This window comes from Musa acuminata, chromosome BXJ3-5 (genome assembly GCF_036884655.1).
Source record: "Musa acuminata AAA Group cultivar baxijiao chromosome BXJ3-5, Cavendish_Baxijiao_AAA, whole genome shotgun sequence".
Taxonomy (NCBI): domain Eukaryota; kingdom Viridiplantae; phylum Streptophyta; class Magnoliopsida; order Zingiberales; family Musaceae; genus Musa; species Musa acuminata.
This window is the reverse complement of record NC_088353.1, coordinates 1473609-1491705: the sequence shown is the minus strand read 5'-3', so window position 1 is coordinate 1491705 and position 18097 is coordinate 1473609. Positions and strand designations below refer to the sequence as shown.

The 18097-nt window shown below is 38.5% G+C and overlaps 2 protein-coding genes and 1 long non-coding RNA gene across 3 annotated transcripts; 1 reads left to right on the top strand and 2 right to left on the bottom strand.

The window, feature by feature from the left end:
• Window positions 1-559: 559 nt before the first annotated feature.
• On the top strand, window positions 560-5484 carry LOC135638227 (vacuolar protein sorting-associated protein 2 homolog 2-like). The gene is made up of 11 exons (XM_065151246.1): window positions 560-797; window positions 1120-1164; window positions 1432-1466; window positions 1555-1605; window positions 1771-1875; window positions 1973-2044; window positions 2163-2234; window positions 4329-4409; window positions 4558-4593; window positions 4694-4755; window positions 5085-5484. The coding sequence occupies exons 1-11, from the start codon at window positions 764-766 to the stop codon at window positions 5152-5154; spliced, it is 663 nt and encodes a 220-aa protein (XP_065007318.1). The 5' UTR covers window positions 560-763; the 3' UTR covers window positions 5155-5484.
• Window positions 5485-9601: 4117 nt separating this feature from the next.
• LOC135639188 (transcription factor PHYTOCHROME INTERACTING FACTOR-LIKE 13-like) lies at window positions 9602-13162 on the bottom strand. Its single transcript, XM_065152988.1, has 8 exons — window positions 12993-13162; window positions 12032-12137; window positions 11066-11945; window positions 10868-10966; window positions 10729-10794; window positions 10558-10623; window positions 10071-10470; window positions 9602-9900 (listed from the first exon to the last, which is right to left on the bottom strand). Exons 2-8 carry the CDS (start codon window positions 12121-12123, stop codon window positions 9896-9898), a joined length of 1608 nt encoding a protein of 535 aa, XP_065009060.1. The 5' UTR covers window positions 12124-12137; window positions 12993-13162; the 3' UTR covers window positions 9602-9895.
• A 2696-nt stretch (window positions 13163-15858) lies between these two features.
• Window positions 15859-17399, bottom strand: LOC135639189 (uncharacterized). Its single transcript, XR_010496859.1, has 2 exons — window positions 16335-17399; window positions 15859-16145 (listed from the first exon to the last, which is right to left on the bottom strand). It is a non-coding gene; the product is annotated as an uncharacterized LOC135639189 (long non-coding RNA).
• Between the last annotated feature and the right edge of the window lie 698 nt (window positions 17400-18097).

The window sequence follows — 18097 nt, the reverse complement described above, 5'->3', positions numbered from 1 at the left end:
ACGTGGTCCATATATGTGGGACCGGGCGCATGCATGGCTCCATCGGCCCACAAAAAAAAAGCCCATTCCTCTATAGTGATAATAATTCTTTATCTAATTAATTGGACCCAATTCAATCTTGATCGAACTTAAGTTTATTACTCAGACCTTGAATTGGATCTAATTTACTTCGTTATTGATATTTTAATTAAATGATATATAACATCTTACAAAATAAATATGACATATATATCCATGAATCTTTAGATATTTGTTTAAATATTAAGTTCTTCGTATATATGGCATTGCGGTAATAATTTTTTTTTTTTTAAGATTATGTCTCTAATATTTTATATTTTATATAATTTGTCAAAGAAGAAAGTAATAAATTCGAAGTTTACGAACCGTTGGATAGATTCACGCACCGAAAGGGAATCCTAAACAGACGTGCGATTGACACCCGCTTTCTTACCCCGGGGAGAGTCCTGCATCGACCCCACATTACTCCTCGTGTAGGCGAGGCCGGTGGATGTTCAACGGGTGGATCGATAATTATTTCTCAAAGAAGAAGAAGAAAAAGGGAAAACAAAGAACGAAACACCGAACCTGTGCTGCTTGCTGCCGCCGCTGTGCGTGAGTGACGGCGAGCGAGAGGCCGCTCCATCACCAGACGCCAAGAACCCTAGCCGCCTCCCACTTCCGATCTAGGGGTCCTTGCCTTTCGTTCGCGATCTCTGCTCTCCTTTCCCTCGATCAATTTTTGCTCGGGCGAAGAGAACGCATCATGAACATCTTCAAGAAGAAGACCTCCCCTAAAGGCGAGGAAAAAATCTTTTCTTTTCATCTGCATTTGTCGTCGCCGCGTTGGAATTGGTTGCTAGCCGTGTATTTTCTCGATTAATGTCCGGTTCCGATGCTTAAGATGTTTTCTTTTCCTCAAGAAAGGAAGGAATTTGTGATCCGCATTCTTTTCCCTTTTAAGTTTTTCTTGATTTCTTTTGGGTACATGCTCCAGCGAATTTCTTGGTCGAAGTTTGCCATTTAGGGTTTTGTTTCCTTCTATTTTTTCTTTTATGATCCCATTCATACGATATTTTGAGCCTTCCTCTTTGAATCTGATAGTTGTGCTTCACCGCGCAGATGCTCTCAGGACGAGCAAAAGAGAAATGGCTGTCGCCACAAGAGGTAGAATCTCGTCTTGTGGATGCTTAGGGTTTTACTCTCTTGAGGAGTGCTTTTATATATTTGTCCACAAAATGATGAAAAGATCGGACTTGTATGCTAATTTGTGATTTGATCTGTTTCGTTTTCCTTGTCCAAATTCAGGCAGTAATTAAGCATCAATAGCTAATTATAGATCAAGCATTATATTAATATTCTAGAGAGTACATTTACAAAGAATAAATTATGTCATTTTTTTGAGTGACTATGATCTTCCTATCTTGGCTTCAGGTGTGGAACGTGAGATTGCTTCCCTGCAGTTAGAGGTTTGTTTTTCGTCTATGCTGTCCTCTTGCATTAAATCTTGTGCATCTTTTTGGCTGTCTAATCCTGTTTACAAAATAATCATCACAGGAGAAAAAACTGGTTGCAGAGATCAAGAAGACTGCACAAACTGGGAATGAGGTTTTCTCATTGTTGTTCATACAGTCTTATTATGACTTTCTTTGTTCAAGCAGTATTCTTGATATTATTGGAACATCTACTTCATTCATACGGTTCTGTCATCATGATACTATTCTGCACAGGAGGGATAATGGACAACTTTATTTGGTATGTTTACCCTTGTAGGCTGCCACCCGGATCTTAGCTCGTCAGCTTGTTCGTCTGAGGCAGCAAATTACAAACTTGCAGGGAACTCGTGCACAAATAAGAGGCATAGCAACCCACACCCAGGTCAGAACTTCTAGTTACTAGATTTAGTTATGAACCGCCAGTGTCTTCAAAGATGTCTCAACATGTGGAGAAAAATTGGCATTGGGCTTTTTTGCAGGCAATGTATGCAAACACTTCAATATCCACAGGAATGAAAGGTGCAAGCAAGGCAATGGCTGCTATGAACAAGGTCTGGTGGAAGTTTACTGTTAATATTTTGGGTGCTTATTTCAACAATGGAAAATCTATCAGCTAGATGTTGAGTCATTTACATGCTTACATTCTGATTTGTGATTTACATGTTTCAGCAAATGGAACCAGCGAAGCAGTTGAAAGTGATGAAAGAATTCCAGAAGCAATCATCACAAATGGATATGACGGTAACACACTGATTCATAATTTTAACCACTTCGATAGATTTTTCAATTCTACATAAAATCACCCGATAGTTTTAAATACTTTTCTAAGAAAGGGTGGCATAGTGCATGAAGCTCCTGCCAATATAAGTTCTAGAAAGTATTAATATATGCAACCTTACATTTATAAATAGAGATACCATTTATATGACCTAGCTACCCGAAAAGAGTAATGCGTGACACTAACACTTACCCTCACTCTTTTGATTTACTTTTGGCAATGCTTCTCATCCTGCTTGCTCTCTCTAATACTAGATGAAATATCTGACATATTAAATTGTTGGAAATTATGTATCTACTCAAAACTAGACCACATCAGCAGCAGCTTGGAGAACAGTGCTGTTGACTTCTTTAAAAAAAATTCTCTGTATGAATTTGACTTCTTATTTAACTTTTAAATTCATTGAAAATTTGTCTGCGTAGAGCATGTGAATCCTGAATTGGTTCATTCTTTTTCTAGAATCTCTTCAATTGGATTTATCTCTATTTTTGTTGGTAATTATGGTCACACTTTTCTCTTTAAAAAATGAACGTACTGTGTTAGTTAATCTGTCCCATTGCTTGTTTGAGGGACTCAGGGAACAATTTATAAGTGCCTAACATCTGGGGTGATTTGGACATGGACTCCTATCTTAGTGATTTGATGGGACTATCTTAATGAAATTTTAGTCTCACGTACCAATATTGTTAGCCATATGTTTGGTGTTATTGTTGGTGGAATGAACTTTGTTGGTTCTTGTGTGAGCGTCCAAACATGATGAAGATCCTCCAAAGATGAATAGGGAGTAACAACATGAAGGAAGATGAAAATTTGAAACTTTGGTCTCGTAATGGATGCAAACTTCATCAACTTTAGTCTTGTAATAGTTGAAAATTTTCTTGAATAAATTTGTTGGATTCATGGCAAAAGCAATACACTTGTTGGGTTAGCTTGTAACTTTAGTAGATTACATCCGTCGTGCAATGCGATTGCTAAAATGTGGTGGGTCTATGAACTTCTACATGAAAGGAGCTTGAAATGATAGTTTTCAGAAATGTCATATTTGCTAAGGTAGCTTAGATCATAGGAGACTGTTGCCTGACAGGCATTATTTTGTTGTATAAGACCTACCTGGCATATAGGGTATAATATCTGCTGATGTCCCTGATGATTTTCTCCAACCATAATCCAAACTCCAATCTTAGTAGCTTCTCAAGAAACAATATTCTTAGAATTTTGCTTGATTTATAAGAACTTCTAAGATCAAGTAACCCCAAAAAGTTATTATTCTACGAAGCCCTTGTTTTTTATAGGCCAAAACGATCCTTTTTAAACAATACGCAACAAGCTATAAGTAGTGTAAAATAAAAATGCATTTTAATTTCTTTACCACTGACTGATTAGGATTGATGTCTGATTTCCTGTATGTAGTGGATTCTAGCGAACCCATTTGGTCCTGAAATGAGATGGGAAATGGTATTGGAGACAACTGTTGGTAATTGATTATCAAAATGGTTATAAAATGTGGCTAAAGATGTTTGATAAAAATAGCTTATGGTATATATACCAGTACCTTTTCAATAATATAACAGTAAGGGATTGATTGCTAATACTCATGAGTTCCCCTTTTTGTTTATTGTCATCTATGACCTACTTGAGATTTTTTGCTAGACCTAAATCAAATTTGTGTGACCCATTACAATACAGTAGTTGAAGGTTGATATATCTCTTAGTTTGGAATTACTCATATCTGGAACCCATGGGAATAACTCTATGTTTCAAATGAAAGTTTGGATTATTCTTGCAAAGGATTTCACAACACTCAAATCTGCTTCTTGGATGGACATCTTTTTATCAGGATATGGTGCAATTGAAGATTGATTGATTAGTTATCTAGAAATTCACGAACTTATGTTATTAAATGAAAACCTATTATAGGCAAACTCCTTACAATTAAATACATTTCTTGCCTAGATATCTGTAGTCTCGCTCTAGCCCCCTTTCTCTTCTGTGCATCCATGTGAGGAAGTGTGTGTTTGAGCGTGTTAAGCACTATACTTATGCTACAATTTGTGCAGATTGAGATGATGTCAGAGGCCATCGATGAAACATTGGATAAAGATGAGGCAGAGGAGGAAACAGAAGAACTCACGAACCAGGTAAGATAAATGTAGCTTTGGCAACTCAATTAGAATTGAGAATGAACCTTTTCCGAAGCAAGCAAAACTACTTTATTTTGGCTCCAGATTTCCTTTGGTGCATTTTGCATGAATTAGTTTTAATCTTATTTTTTGTGATTTATTTTAGGTGCTTGATGAAATTGGTGTTGATGTTGCCTCACAGGTAACAACACATTTTGCATACCTATTTGGTGTGCTATTTTAGATATCCATATATTGTTTTCTTCCTACTTTTAAGTTTGTTTTCGTTTGTCCTTTTTCAGCTATCTTCAGCTCCCAAAGGGCGGATTGCTGTCAACAATAAGAAAGTTGATACTGCCTCAAGGTACGAAATCTTAATTAGCACCAGTTGCATGTGGAGTTCAGGTCATGTGAATGACAAGCCATGAGTATTCCCATTAGTTTTCTTCTTGAAGAAAAGCTATCTTATTTTCGTCCTTTAGTCACTGCTTGTTCTTGTAGTAAGTATTTTTGATGTTGGATATAATTTGTGCAAGCAAGTCAGAGTAGTTCTGCTTCATGCCGACTATGCGATGCATATAGCAAACCCACTGAGTAGCTAGGAAAAGAAGGATTGTCTATGTGCTGTATTGTCATGTAATTATGATAACTTGTGCCAAAATGCATCTCATTCATATAAACCTGTAATTGCAGGAATGTAGCTCCAGAGAGTTCTCAAGTCGATGATCTCGAGAAGAGGTTGGCATCTCTGCGACGCATCTAATATAGCCAAATACTGTTCTCGCAGTGTATGCAAAGTTTGCTTGAAGTCATCAAATGTTTTTTTATCGAAAACTAGGTGTCTCTATTCTTTTAAGGTTAATGCTGTAGTATCGACCCTGCCAATTTACCAGCATCGTTCTCATGGTTTTTAGTGTTGGAGCAAAGGACTTGTAATAACATGCATACCATATGAGAACAATGTTTCTCAGTTACTGTAAATTCATGAACTTGGTGTCGAACTTTCTGAACTGGATCAGATACTTAATGTTTGCTTGCAAAACAGACATTTTGGCTTAGTGTGGAGAAGTGTTTATAGATTTGTTTGGGCTCATGGAAGATTTGTAATGCTTTTGGGCAGAGGAGTTTTGAGGTGCAACTCAAAGGTGGCTGAATTTGGTTGCTTTTGTGCTGTACTAACAATGTGATAGATTGATACCTAAAACATTAGTTTGAAGTGTTTAAACAGTTTAATGTGATAGAAATTATTGTAACATTGATAAGATGATCTCATCAGTCACCAAACTTGGAAACGTTTAAATGCTTTCTATTGCCCATTATAATTGATTTGATCTGACTCCGTCAAGCTATGCTAGGACATGAAAGATTGTTTCTAAGATTGAAAACTAGAGAGAGAGAGAGAGAGAGAGAGAGAGAGAGAGATTATTATTAAGAGGGATTTATAAAAAGGTGTTTTTTATACTTGCTTGATATTCTTTCATCATGAAAACAATAGGAGATATTATATCTTTTCCTTCGTATTCTTCCTTGTAATTGATAGAAAAAAAAAAAGAAAAGAAAAGATCATTATCAAGAGAGTTTAGAAAAACTATTATTTTTTGTTTAATTTTTCTAATAATTAATAAAAATTCTTATCTTCTATCTTAGAAAACAATATTGTTATAATTCATAAAAAGAAAATCGATTAACCACATACAAAAGTTCACTATGACACCGTTGCGGAACCAAACGAATGAATCATTTCGAAAGTTTTATCGTATAACCGTTCGAAACTTATGGAATTATGATTGGATCATTCCTTAAAAAATCAATTTTTTTTTATCATATAAGAGTCCACTAAGAGGCTAAATTTTCACGGATCGACATGCGAGGGTGCAATTGAGCAACTATAGTCTTAAAACTATGATAGATGAAAAATATTATTATGTCTCAAATATGAAAAATATTTATCATTCGGAAAGTGGGAAAAAAGAAATTTCTAAAGAAATACATTGAGAAACGATATATGTATTGAATCTTTCAACGAGATAATACTTTTTTAAATCTCTTAAAACAAATTTTGTTCCAAACATATATGATATGCTATGGTTGCTTACTTCGATATGGTGCAAATATTTAAATTTCACTCTTTTATATATTTTTCAGACCCATTGCCGATAGAAACTACCACCCATCTCTCTCTCTCTAAATATATATCATATAATTCATACACATATATATATAATATTATTATTATTAACCTTCTCCACTGTTCCTTCACCCCCTCAATCCTCGAAGCTGCCACCCACACTCACCCAGAAGATAGCAGCTCCTCACAGGTTTCTTCTTCTTCTTCTTCTTCTTCTTCTTCTTCTTCTTCTTCTTCTTGGGGTTCAGTTTTACTGCAATGTGATCATGAAATGGTGGTTGATGCCGTAGTCTGGTCGGGAAGTCTCAGCACTGTTGCCACACACACTTACTTGATGCTTGTTTGCTAGCTTTTTATCTTGTAATGAATGAAAAGCTAGCAGCACGGTGAGCTCGTCTTCTTCTCCATGGCTGTGTAAATCTCAGTATCTTTTCCAAGATAAAACTGTTCTTGCTATTGCTTGCAAATCCTTGGGTTAAGTTTCAGATTTATATTTATCAGTAATGGATGTTTGCCCGAGTAACGAGTGATCAAAATCGATGGAATGTCTAGATTTTTTGGTATGTCATTCTACAGTTTTGATGATACGCCATCTATTTCATTGTCCTCCTCTCCTTAGAAAGAGAGAACAAAACAAGAACACACTGCATCGAATACTTTGTAAATAGAGGAGTTTGACCGATGGAAGATGGATGATGATGTTTCTGATTCGGATACAATGACATGCAATATGATCTGGCGCAATAATTTGGTGAACTCGGGGACCCAATGCTGCAATAAGCAGCAGCATTCGAGATGTGAAGCCATGTGAGAGCAGTTTGCTCGAGTTGCAAGTCGGCACTGCACAACTGTGATGCGCAGAGCAGTGCCAGGAAAGCTCTGACTTTTGTGTTGTCGCAATGCGGCGGGCGCGCGCGCGCGACACCGGCATGAGCAACCTGCTCATGATAATACCAGATGAACATGAACTCGTCTTTTCTGTGCTCATCTGCAGCTTCGGAAAGGAGAATTATCCGAGTAGAGAAGGAAGAACACGATGTTCTGTTCTGCATCTATCGACACAACCAAACATCTTCCTCGTTTCAGATACCTGTGAAAATTCTCGTGTGGATCTTACTTTAGCTGACCTCTTTACTCTTTACATTCTTCTCTATCCTTTTAGAATCGAATCCTCACTGAAACCGAACGAAATGTGTTGATCGTTGTAGCTGAATTCTCACCGTGATGCCATTCATGAGAATTTGCTGAACTCAGAGCCCCCAGGTGAACATCTCGATCACGTCCCTGCGAGAAAAGGGAGGGTCCCAAAGCAGCTCAAGATCTGCCAGAGGCTGAGACCCAACAACAGAGCTGCTATTTTCGCAGTACAAATCTATCATGAACGAATCCATCCTCTGCAACCTACTTTAATTTGAAATGCAAGCATTTAGATCACATGACGCTATTGCCTGTCATGATCATGTGATCGATCAGCTTGTTTCCTCAATTCATAAATAAATGTGAGGATAATACTGCGATGCCTCGGTGGTCCCTAATGTCAGTACAGAATGCAGAGAAGATGAATGCACCAGGGAGATTGCAGTAATCCAACATCCGTGAGTGATGCAGGATTGGATTCAATTCCAATCTTCCGGGATGTCGACTGAAAGCGACTGTAATCGACCGTAATCTATCATCATCCCTTCCTTCATTCACATACAATAAACCGAGTTCTTTAGTCGTGGAAGATTCTGCAGAAACACGAGTTTGTCAGACACTAATCTCCCATACGGAGGAGATTAAATTTCTGCGCTTGCAGAACGCTGAGGCAGGAGCGGATCCGAAGCAGAATTCCAACATGCCACTGCAAGCAGATTGATGGAGCGGAAGAAGGCAGAAGGGAGAAGGAAGATCCGGCGAGGGCCAATCGGAACGCTGGATCCAAATTTGTGGATAGAGTAGAAGCATGAAGGGACATGAGCTACGGCTATGAGCTGTGGTCATGGTTCCACGAGGCCCTACCACGGGCATCAGTCGATCTCAGGCCTACCAACATCAGATGAAAGAGAAGAAAACAAGAGGAGAAGAGCTGTCCACTGGCCCAGTGGTGCTGCAATGATTTTGATGAGTACTCCGTGGTGGACCTCCAAAACATTCTCCCACTCTTCCTTCCTTCCTTCCTTCCTTCCACAAAGGCACTTGCTATGTGAAAGAGTGTGGCTCACTAGGTTGAGACATGAACACATCAGGATTAACATGCTACACTCCTCAGGCTCAGCTTCCATGCAAACAAATCTTGTCAACATGAGGTGACCAGCTTCATCTGATGGAGTGGAGCAAAGAAACAGATGTATGTGGACAAAGCACCATAAATGCATGATTTCATTGAGAATCTACAACCAGAAATGGTCAAATAGGTGCAGAGATAAATCCAACCCCTCATGAGGAAAACCAAAATCACTATCTGCAGCATGTGAGTATATACATCCGAGGAAATGGTTTCATGTACCTGATAACATCCTTCAAGGCACAATATGCTTCCCTTTGGTGGTACCAAAGGGGAGGATAAAGATACAAATCATTGTGCCAAAGTAGAATAAGATGCCTACCAAGAAATTTGGGTACCTTGTCCCATTATCTCATGAAAACATGAACCAGAACATCTTTGTACCACTGGTGGCAGTCACAAATCACCATAAGTAATCGATAACATTCCAGAAGATTAGTGGTCCCATAATTCATTTTATTCCTCGTGAAAAGAATAGTGTGCCGGTCACGGTAAACATTAGTATCGATCTTTGAACTTGAGAATGAGACTTGTTCCGAGTCGGTAACAAGCGAGGTGATCTCTTGATTTTTCCCTATCTAGTTGAATTGTTCCGAAGGATCAGATGTAAACTTTAATGCAGAAAATATATCATTTAAAATTAGACAGTGGCTCCTAAGATGTAAAAGTCTACTGATGATAATGACAGGATTGCTGCGAGTCATTGTGGAGTGGGAGCTGGATGGATGAAGAGCCAATAGTGCAATCACAATGTCTACATCACTGTTTTCAGCAATCACCAATTGGTGAAATAGATAATGGATATTTATTTCGTAGTGAATAAAAAATACGTATTCTATTGATATTTTGCACAATAAGATAACAAGTACCTTGTACTAGTTCGAGTTTCTAGCTCAACTAAAGGCCAGAATTTCTCATTCCCTTGTAATATACATAACAATTTCTGGCTTCAGCAGGTGATCAGGAGGATTAACAAGGAGAAGGCAACATGGTGATCGGTCAATTCCAATCTTCTGACCCCGTATCTTTGCGGCACCAACTCCGCGGCAAGTCCACAAAGAATTGTCTGAGATAAAGAGTAGAGCCGACTCTAGATTTGAAGTTCCTCCTTTAATCTGCTTACGAAAGAAATAAGTTTCAGTAAGTAAACCAAGAAGATTTCTTCCTGCACCATGTTTTAGACTCATAATTTACGGTAATCAAAATTACCATGAGACGAACATCGTCTTTCATGATATGGACCAAGAGTCAGGTAAAGAAGAATTACTGAACACTAGCAACTTACCAGATTTGTTGTTCCTGATACTTGTAGGTCCTCCGGCAGCAGACGGGAGAGTGGTATCAGGTGATGCTGCTGATTGATTATGCTGCACCATGTGCGATCCATATGCACAAAAGTTATGAAAACCAAGGTACCGGGCATATGATTCGGGAAGATGAATGTTCTGCATCTGGCTGGGAAAGTTTGCTGCACTTATAGCTGGGGAGGGTAAAAATGATGCCTGGTTTCCACTGGAAACTGGAGCTACAGATGCATTGACAAATGGAACTCTTGGCAATTGAACTGCACTATGAATAGCAGACATGGATGCATGACTCATTCCAATTCCCATTCCCATGCCTGAAATGTATTGTTGGACACATGGAAACATCATCGACGCCATGCCACTTCCCATCCACATCATCTGATACATGACCAACGATACAATCATCGACGGTTTCTGTTATATATATGTGGAGAAAAAGATGCAAAGGCACTAAAATTTTCATACCTGAACTTGCAGCTGAAGCGTTTTCAGGTACTCAATTGCTTCATCCAGCATTGATGCTTTATCTGTCTGAAATTATGTATAACCATAGTCAGACGAAAAATATGGCTGGATTGGAAATGCTCTTTCTACAACCTTGACTGTCAGAATCATGATCAAGAGAGACATATGTACCTTGTTGCAATGAGGTATGAGCTCCTGCAGAGCCTTCATTTTCTCATTTATTCTATCTCTTCTTCGCTACATGATAATAACACCTTCATAAGGACAGAGACATGAATCATTGAGTTGAAGAACAGGGAACTCATTTTACCCTCTCTGAGAGATTGTGGACCTCAGCAGCACGGCTTCTTCGTTTGGACGTCGGTCGTGTAGCCTGCTTCTTCTCATCGATTGACTCGTATTCAGCTTCCTGCAAGTTTCAGAGACCTGAGGTGTCAGAATCATCTTCAAAGAACACTGAACAAGAAAAAAAAAAAAAGTGGAATTATTTAACCTCTTAATAGAGTACCTCACTCTGGCACCCAGATTCTTCCACATCTCTTGCCTTCCTCCTCTTGTGGCTGTGATTGCTCTCATTCTGCTGTGCTGATCTTCCATAACTGCAGCCAGAACCACCTGAAGATGAAGTTACAGTGCCTTCATGTGCCTTGGATTGCATTCTCTCAGAGAGAAGCCTCATGCCAGTGCCCTCTCTAAGTCTTGTGACAATGTCAGCTGCATCATTGCTAATATTATTGCTTGGATCGGTCTGAGCTTGAATCTGATTACTTCCACAAGCACTTGACCCAACTGTCATCATTGAGGACTCCTGGGCACCTGCCTTGCTATTGCTCCCAGATCCTCTGTGCCCCAGTCGGCAACTCAAGGATCCCAAATCAGCCTTCACTTGCTTTGAGAAGTGAGGAAAGTTGAGGACACCACTGTTAGAATTTTCTAAGGAGGAAGATTGTGGCGTAGAGCCCATAACATGTGATCTAGGAGGGGGCATAATGTTGTCCTGGGGATGAGGAGTGGACTGCTTAGGAGCAGGTGCTGTGAAAGCAGTGCCGTCATCGGTGAAACCGAATTTTAAGTACCTATCTTCTTCCTCCGCAGTGAAATCCTTGCTGATCTTTTCGGAGACAACTGTGTCTGTGCCTGTGATTTCAGGGAAGAACTCAGAACAGAATTCTTTTTCGAAGGAGTCATCGAGAGGGAACTGGAACCATGATGCAGCCTCAGCCTCTTGGATCAAGTTACTGGAATCCCCAAGGGATTGCTCATATTTCTGCACTGGATCAGGTTTCGAAGCTTGTTTGAATTCACCGACCGGAGTTCTCCGGTGAGTCTGGCTGTGCATAACAACATGTCCATTCCTCCATAACAGCTCCACAAGCTCGTTATCAGGTCTGCAAGATCAGAAGAACACAAGATGATACATATTGGTTGAAGTTGATGGAAGCCGAGGGAGGAAACAGAGCAAGTGGGTTCTGACCCCATTGGTTTCCTTTGATTTGTCATGGGAAGGAGATCTGTCAAACGTCCAGAATCATCTTCCATGGTCCAGTCAGGAACATATTGATTCATTGATGGACTACGAACTTCTCCACAGAAAGAGAAACAAAATCAAATCAGAACAAGTGAAGAGCAACATAATGGCCAGGAAGATATCACCACATAACATTCAGCAAATGCTTCAGTACATAACCCAAAGATGGAACAGGAACACAAGAAGAAAAAAATCTCCAGGTTTAGATTTAGTTTGAAGACAATGAAAACCTGGGAGGATTATGCGATTTTTTAATGGAAAGATTATGAGAAACTGAATAAAATAAAAAGGACGATGGAGATTAAAATATAGACATGTGACTTTACAATACTCAATCTAGAATCTAGTTATGAGACAGATATCTTTAAAGATTCGGAAAAGAAGGAAGAAGATGGAAACAATAGTATTGCCAAAGAGGGTAAATAAGCACAGATCTAATTAGCCACGACAAATAACCAATAAAGAAGAAGAAGAAGAAGAAGAAGAAGAAACGAAAGCGCTGAAGAAGGTCAATCGACATGAAGGAAAAGAAGGATTTTTGCCTAAAAAAATCTAAAGAATGGAAGAACAGATAAAATAGCAAAGGAATGAAACAACTCCAACTCCAAGTAGTAAAATCCAAGAGAAAGCATGCAATCAGAACTAATAGTATGCAACCCAAACAGAAACATCAACATTTCATCATGAAAAAGACAAAGGAAGTTCAACAAGTGGTTCTGATTTCTAGCACAAAACAGATATCAAAACCTCACGAGACAGCTCGATTAATCGAAACCAAACTACACACAAATTAGAAAGAAGATCAAGTGTTCGTTGGGCAAAAAGGAGAAGAAAGCCTTGGCAAATGTGAAAAATCCACAATGACCATGAAGGGAAGTACAGAAACCAGGGAGGAGAAGGGACCAACCTGCTTCAGCAAAAGCTCTTCTGAATTCGCCAACAGGCTCTCATGCAAACAGTGAAGTATCGTCAAATGGAACAGAATTCCTCCTCCCTCCCTCTCTCTCTCTCGATCTATCTCTGTGTTTCCTAGCTTTCTTGTTCTGAAGAGGCCTTCAAAGAGCCTTTATGAGAGTAGTGTTATGGATTTGACCCTCTTCTCCTTTTTAACCACGCCAGATTCGGATATTGACAAGGAGGACGACACATGACATCGTTATCGCATCACAACATGCCATTTATCATGCTACCTGCTAAGTATTATCTTCTCTCGTTACAGAATCTTTGGCTATATATATATATATATATGTGTGTATATACTGTTGCTTGTTTCAGTATGGCAAATCTATGGGTTGAGCATCATGCCAGGCCACGTTCCTCTGTTGTCTGAATCCAAGTTCTATCACTCCCAAGGCATGAGCAAGTTTTGGGATGGATCAATTAATCCCAAATCACAGAGTCCAAATCATTTGCTTCGGCTCCATAGGTGACAGTGGGTGTACTTTCTTCTTGTCATTGCATACAAGGAGAGTGCAAAAGTTGCATGTAAGCACTGTCGCATGGATTGGTCTGATTCAAAAGTCAAAAGAAAAAAAGAGAGGATTCTGAAATCTGGATGAATGAAGAAAAGTTGGTCATCAATCGGATGAGGAAATCCTGCTGCTTTTCTTGACTTTGCAAACCCAAACAGCTGATTTCCAAACTTCAGTCGATGGCCATGGGAAGAAGAAATTGTTAAAATCTCTCTCTTCTCTCTCTCTCTCTCTCTCTCTCTCTCTCTTGTTTATCAGGCTTAGTTAAAACCATTATTTTGATTCAAGAATGAAAGAGCACAAAATGGCTCAGCTGAGTACATGCATCCTTCTTACGAAGATAATACAGACTAGAAAATGGAACTGCGGACAGGATAGAAAGACTGAAACTTGGAAGAAGAGTGAGAAGATTTCCTCCTCTCGAGAACAGTGTCCTTTTCCAGATTTATGCAGTAGCCTACACAAGTGGTATTGTGACTGCTTTGTCCTTGGTGAACACCACAAGATTTGATCTTTCTTCTCTGTGACTTGAACGTGCTTAAACTGAAGTAAACAATGGAAGAGAAAGTTAGACAACCAAACCAATTGCATAAGTAAACCGTATGTGGAATTGGATGGTTGACGTATCTCTTATATCATTCCCCGCTTATCCACAGAATAGAATAACCGGAGTTGAGACTCCGTGTCGCCCCATAAAAAGTGGATTCAGCATTCATCCTTCTCTCCCAAATCCTCTCTATTTTTGGGGTTCGTCAAGGAAGATGAGTGGAAGATGCAGTGTCATTATCACCAACATGTTGCCCTCAGTTTATGTCGAGAAGCATGTTTCCTATGGGTCCAAAATCCAAGTATCATTTAATAACATGCATTCATTCCATCACCATCAACTATTTCTGGACCAGGAAAAAGATTCACTACCTCTCCCCTCCTCTCTCTCTCTACCTCTGCCTCTTCTGACTCCTTTACTGGGGTGGAAAAGTCATGGCGAGGGCAGGAAAGGCCATGTGGCTGCTGTTCTCTTAAATAATTGGACCAGGACTTGCTCCGAGCCAGGTTTGAAGTACCAATAAATTTGGCTTAATCTCACACTCGAACACAGCTGCAACTGCTGCACATTGCCCACCCCTGCAGATCTTGCCGCAGGTCTCACACATGAACCATTGTCTTTACCCCTAGAATCTTCCTCAGCTGTGCCATCTTTGTGATCAGCAGGGTGTCGCAGAGGAACAGCTTAGGATTTGCAGCACAAAAAGATGAAGGAAGAGGAGAGAACACAAATCAAGATGAATATGAATCAGGACCGAGGAACAACTTTGATGAAACAACATGCATATGGAATTTCCTAGACACCCTTTTTGTGTGAAATCTATATGAGCTTTAAGTCTTGATTAACTGAACGTTGGTAGGCACTTAATCGACAAGTATTGTGTTTAACTAAATCAACATCCAAGATTAAGGAAGAACCTGTGTCCATCATAGGTACCATGGAGAGATCAGTGACTCGTTGGTTGCCTGCTGGAACATGGAGAGAAATAAAAATAAAGATGCGTAAACATTTACATATGAGGATAAATCCATAGTTATCTGAGAACAATATATGCTTCGAGAATGCTATACAATGTAAGGAATTGAAGTTTCCACAATCTTAAATTGAGAATGATATCAAGTTCATCATACTTATCTGTTCGACTCAAGCCAAAAAATTCAATGGGCCATTTGGACATATTATCAGAGAACTGACATTGAATAAACAAATGAAAAACCATCTTTAACATAAAAGTGCCAGTAGTTTCTATCATACATAATGTTCTGAAAAGCTGTGTCAAATGCTGATATCACATTTCATGTTTAAAAGCTGGTATGAGACCACAATTTCTGGCATTTTATATTTGATGTTCTACAATTCTGAGTCTAAGTAATGCAAGAGAAACAAAAATATAAAGCACCATGAATTGGTTGCCTGAATGCTTTCGCTTTGGTTGAAGTAGCTACAACTTTTCAGCTGGCAGTGCAATCACAGGGCTTAACTCCAATTTAAGCGAGCAGAGCTCCTAAATTTCCTGTTTTGTGAGTCTTCACCCTCGAGCACCTACAAGCGCTTGTAGTCTTCCTAGGATGGGTACAACGGTGTCCTGAGCCTATCACTTTTGCTAATGTCTATAAATGTTATATCATAAACATAAGAATCAAAGTAGCATATGTTATCGAACAACCCTTTTCTTCGTTTCATTCATAGCGTAAAAGCGTTGAAGCTGAATTATGTATCATATCTCTTGACATCGGAAAAGATGAGCATACGCATATTCTTCAGGCAAACACGATTCATTGAACATTTCTATCAAAAAGAAAAGAAATTGACAACCTGGAAGTAACTTTAATACACCAAATCAATTGCGGCAGTTCTGAAGAGAAAAAGAAGGGACCTGTGTGGGAGTCCTGCGATAATTTTGTCCCAGCTCCTTGACTCGTCACCAGAACAAATGATACAAGTGAGTTTGTGACCTTCCGGGAGTACGGAGGATTCTCTCTGGTGTGCACTTTCTTGTCGCGCTAACTTGACGGTGCCGATTTAAGCAATCCCCAGAACCCTAGACGAAAAGATTACATCTTTGAGCGAATTTAGTCCCCAAAATCGAATTTTTAGACCAAAAGATGGCTTCTTTCGAGGCGAAAAGGAGGGATTCGACGGAGCCGCAGGACCATCACCACACGACACAAACGACGGTCACGGAGAAGCAGGAGGAACAGAAACCGAGGAGAGGCCACGAATGACGTACAATTTTGTCGACGGAGCTCATCAATGACGGAAGCCTTCGTACCATAATCGACGACGACACTCCAATCGCCCTCTCTCTCTCTCTCTCTCGATGGAGTCTTCGTAACAAAACCAAGAACGACATCTCCCCTGCGTGCGTGAGGTATATCCATTCAGATGAATATATATTAATATAAAAGCTTCAAAAAGAAATGAATATTTTTAATCTCGAAAAGTGACATTTATATGTCATTAATGTATCATTAACTCAACCTTGCCTTCTTATAAGGACAAAGAATTTCAAACAAAAAATAATACTTGTAAAAGAAGAAAGAAATTTAAAAAAAAATTCTAGAAATAACCTTACCTTGTCCTAAAAACAAAGAATTTTAAACCAAAAAATAGTCCTCGTTGTTTAAAAAAAATTAGAAATTAGGATTTGATTTTTGTATAAATTTATCATGTATCTCTAGTCTTAGATACGGTTATTCTAGATCCGAAAAATACTTTAAGTTCCTAAATTATCCCTAAGAAGATTATTTTCCAAAAAGAATAAAATAAAAGAAGATTATGTACTTGAATATGAATAACTAGGATTTGTGCTTGAATATGAATTAACTCGAATGTAGTCGATGTTGTAGAATTTTTTTTTTGTGGATATAGGTAAGGATAATTATGTTAATCTTATGTTAGTTTTTTAATATGTTTCTGATTATTGATCTTGTTTTTTTTTTTATAAGTCCTTCACCCTTTCCAACATTTTTTAGTGTTTAGTTATTATATATATATATATATATATATATATATATATATATATATATATATATATATATGAAATCTTTGCTAAATACATACACACTAGTATTGGTATAAAAGGTTGTTTTATCATTTGTGTTAATAATTAAACTTGTCTTCCAAGGATATTCATCTCATTGTTTTATTTTCTCATTATAAGAACAAGTAAGATGTTATTTGGTAGTTAAGAAAAAACTTTGATTTTAGATTCTAACTAATTTGTGTAAGGATTTCATCTGTTTCTTCACAAAAGATAATAGTTCAATAAATAATATTGCAATCTTCCATGTACTTTGTTAGGACACTTTGAGCCATTTAAAGTTACTCAAAAACTTAATGATCAAATTTGTCAGAAACACATTGAGATGATCAACATGCTTAAGCTCCTCTCTCCTTTTTTTTTTTTTTTTTCTTTATAAAAGATAAATGACGAAGATGAGATTCAAGCTCAAAATCTCGCGATAGATTGTCAAAAGTTTTTACTAGCTAAGTTAGATAACACTTTCAATATGCTCAAGCCATGGTGCAACGATTCGATCGTCAATGGAGGGGTTGTTGGGTTACGTCGACAAGAGACTCAAAAAAACACTTTGATCCATCATGCTAGATTCTAAGTATCATCACGAACATACTCTTTTTTTTTATTGGAAAAAAGGTGGCTAGATATATTTTCTCAAACGAAACCATAATATCTTCCTCAACCTCAACTTCATTCTCATCGAGAAGAGATTCTACATAGCATATCAAAGTGATCAAGGCCTGGCCCTAAACAATGGAACTCAATGATCATGCAAGAAGCAAGCTCCACATAAACACACTCACAGGAAGAGAGAGATAAATAGTCATTTGATGAACAGATCATGTAATAGAATTAGTAAAGCAACTCAAGCATGCTCGATACACATGATATCAATGTGAATCCGAACCTCATATAACGTAGATCATGTCAAAGCTTCAGCTTTCTCCAGCAGTGGCTCCTAGTCATACTGT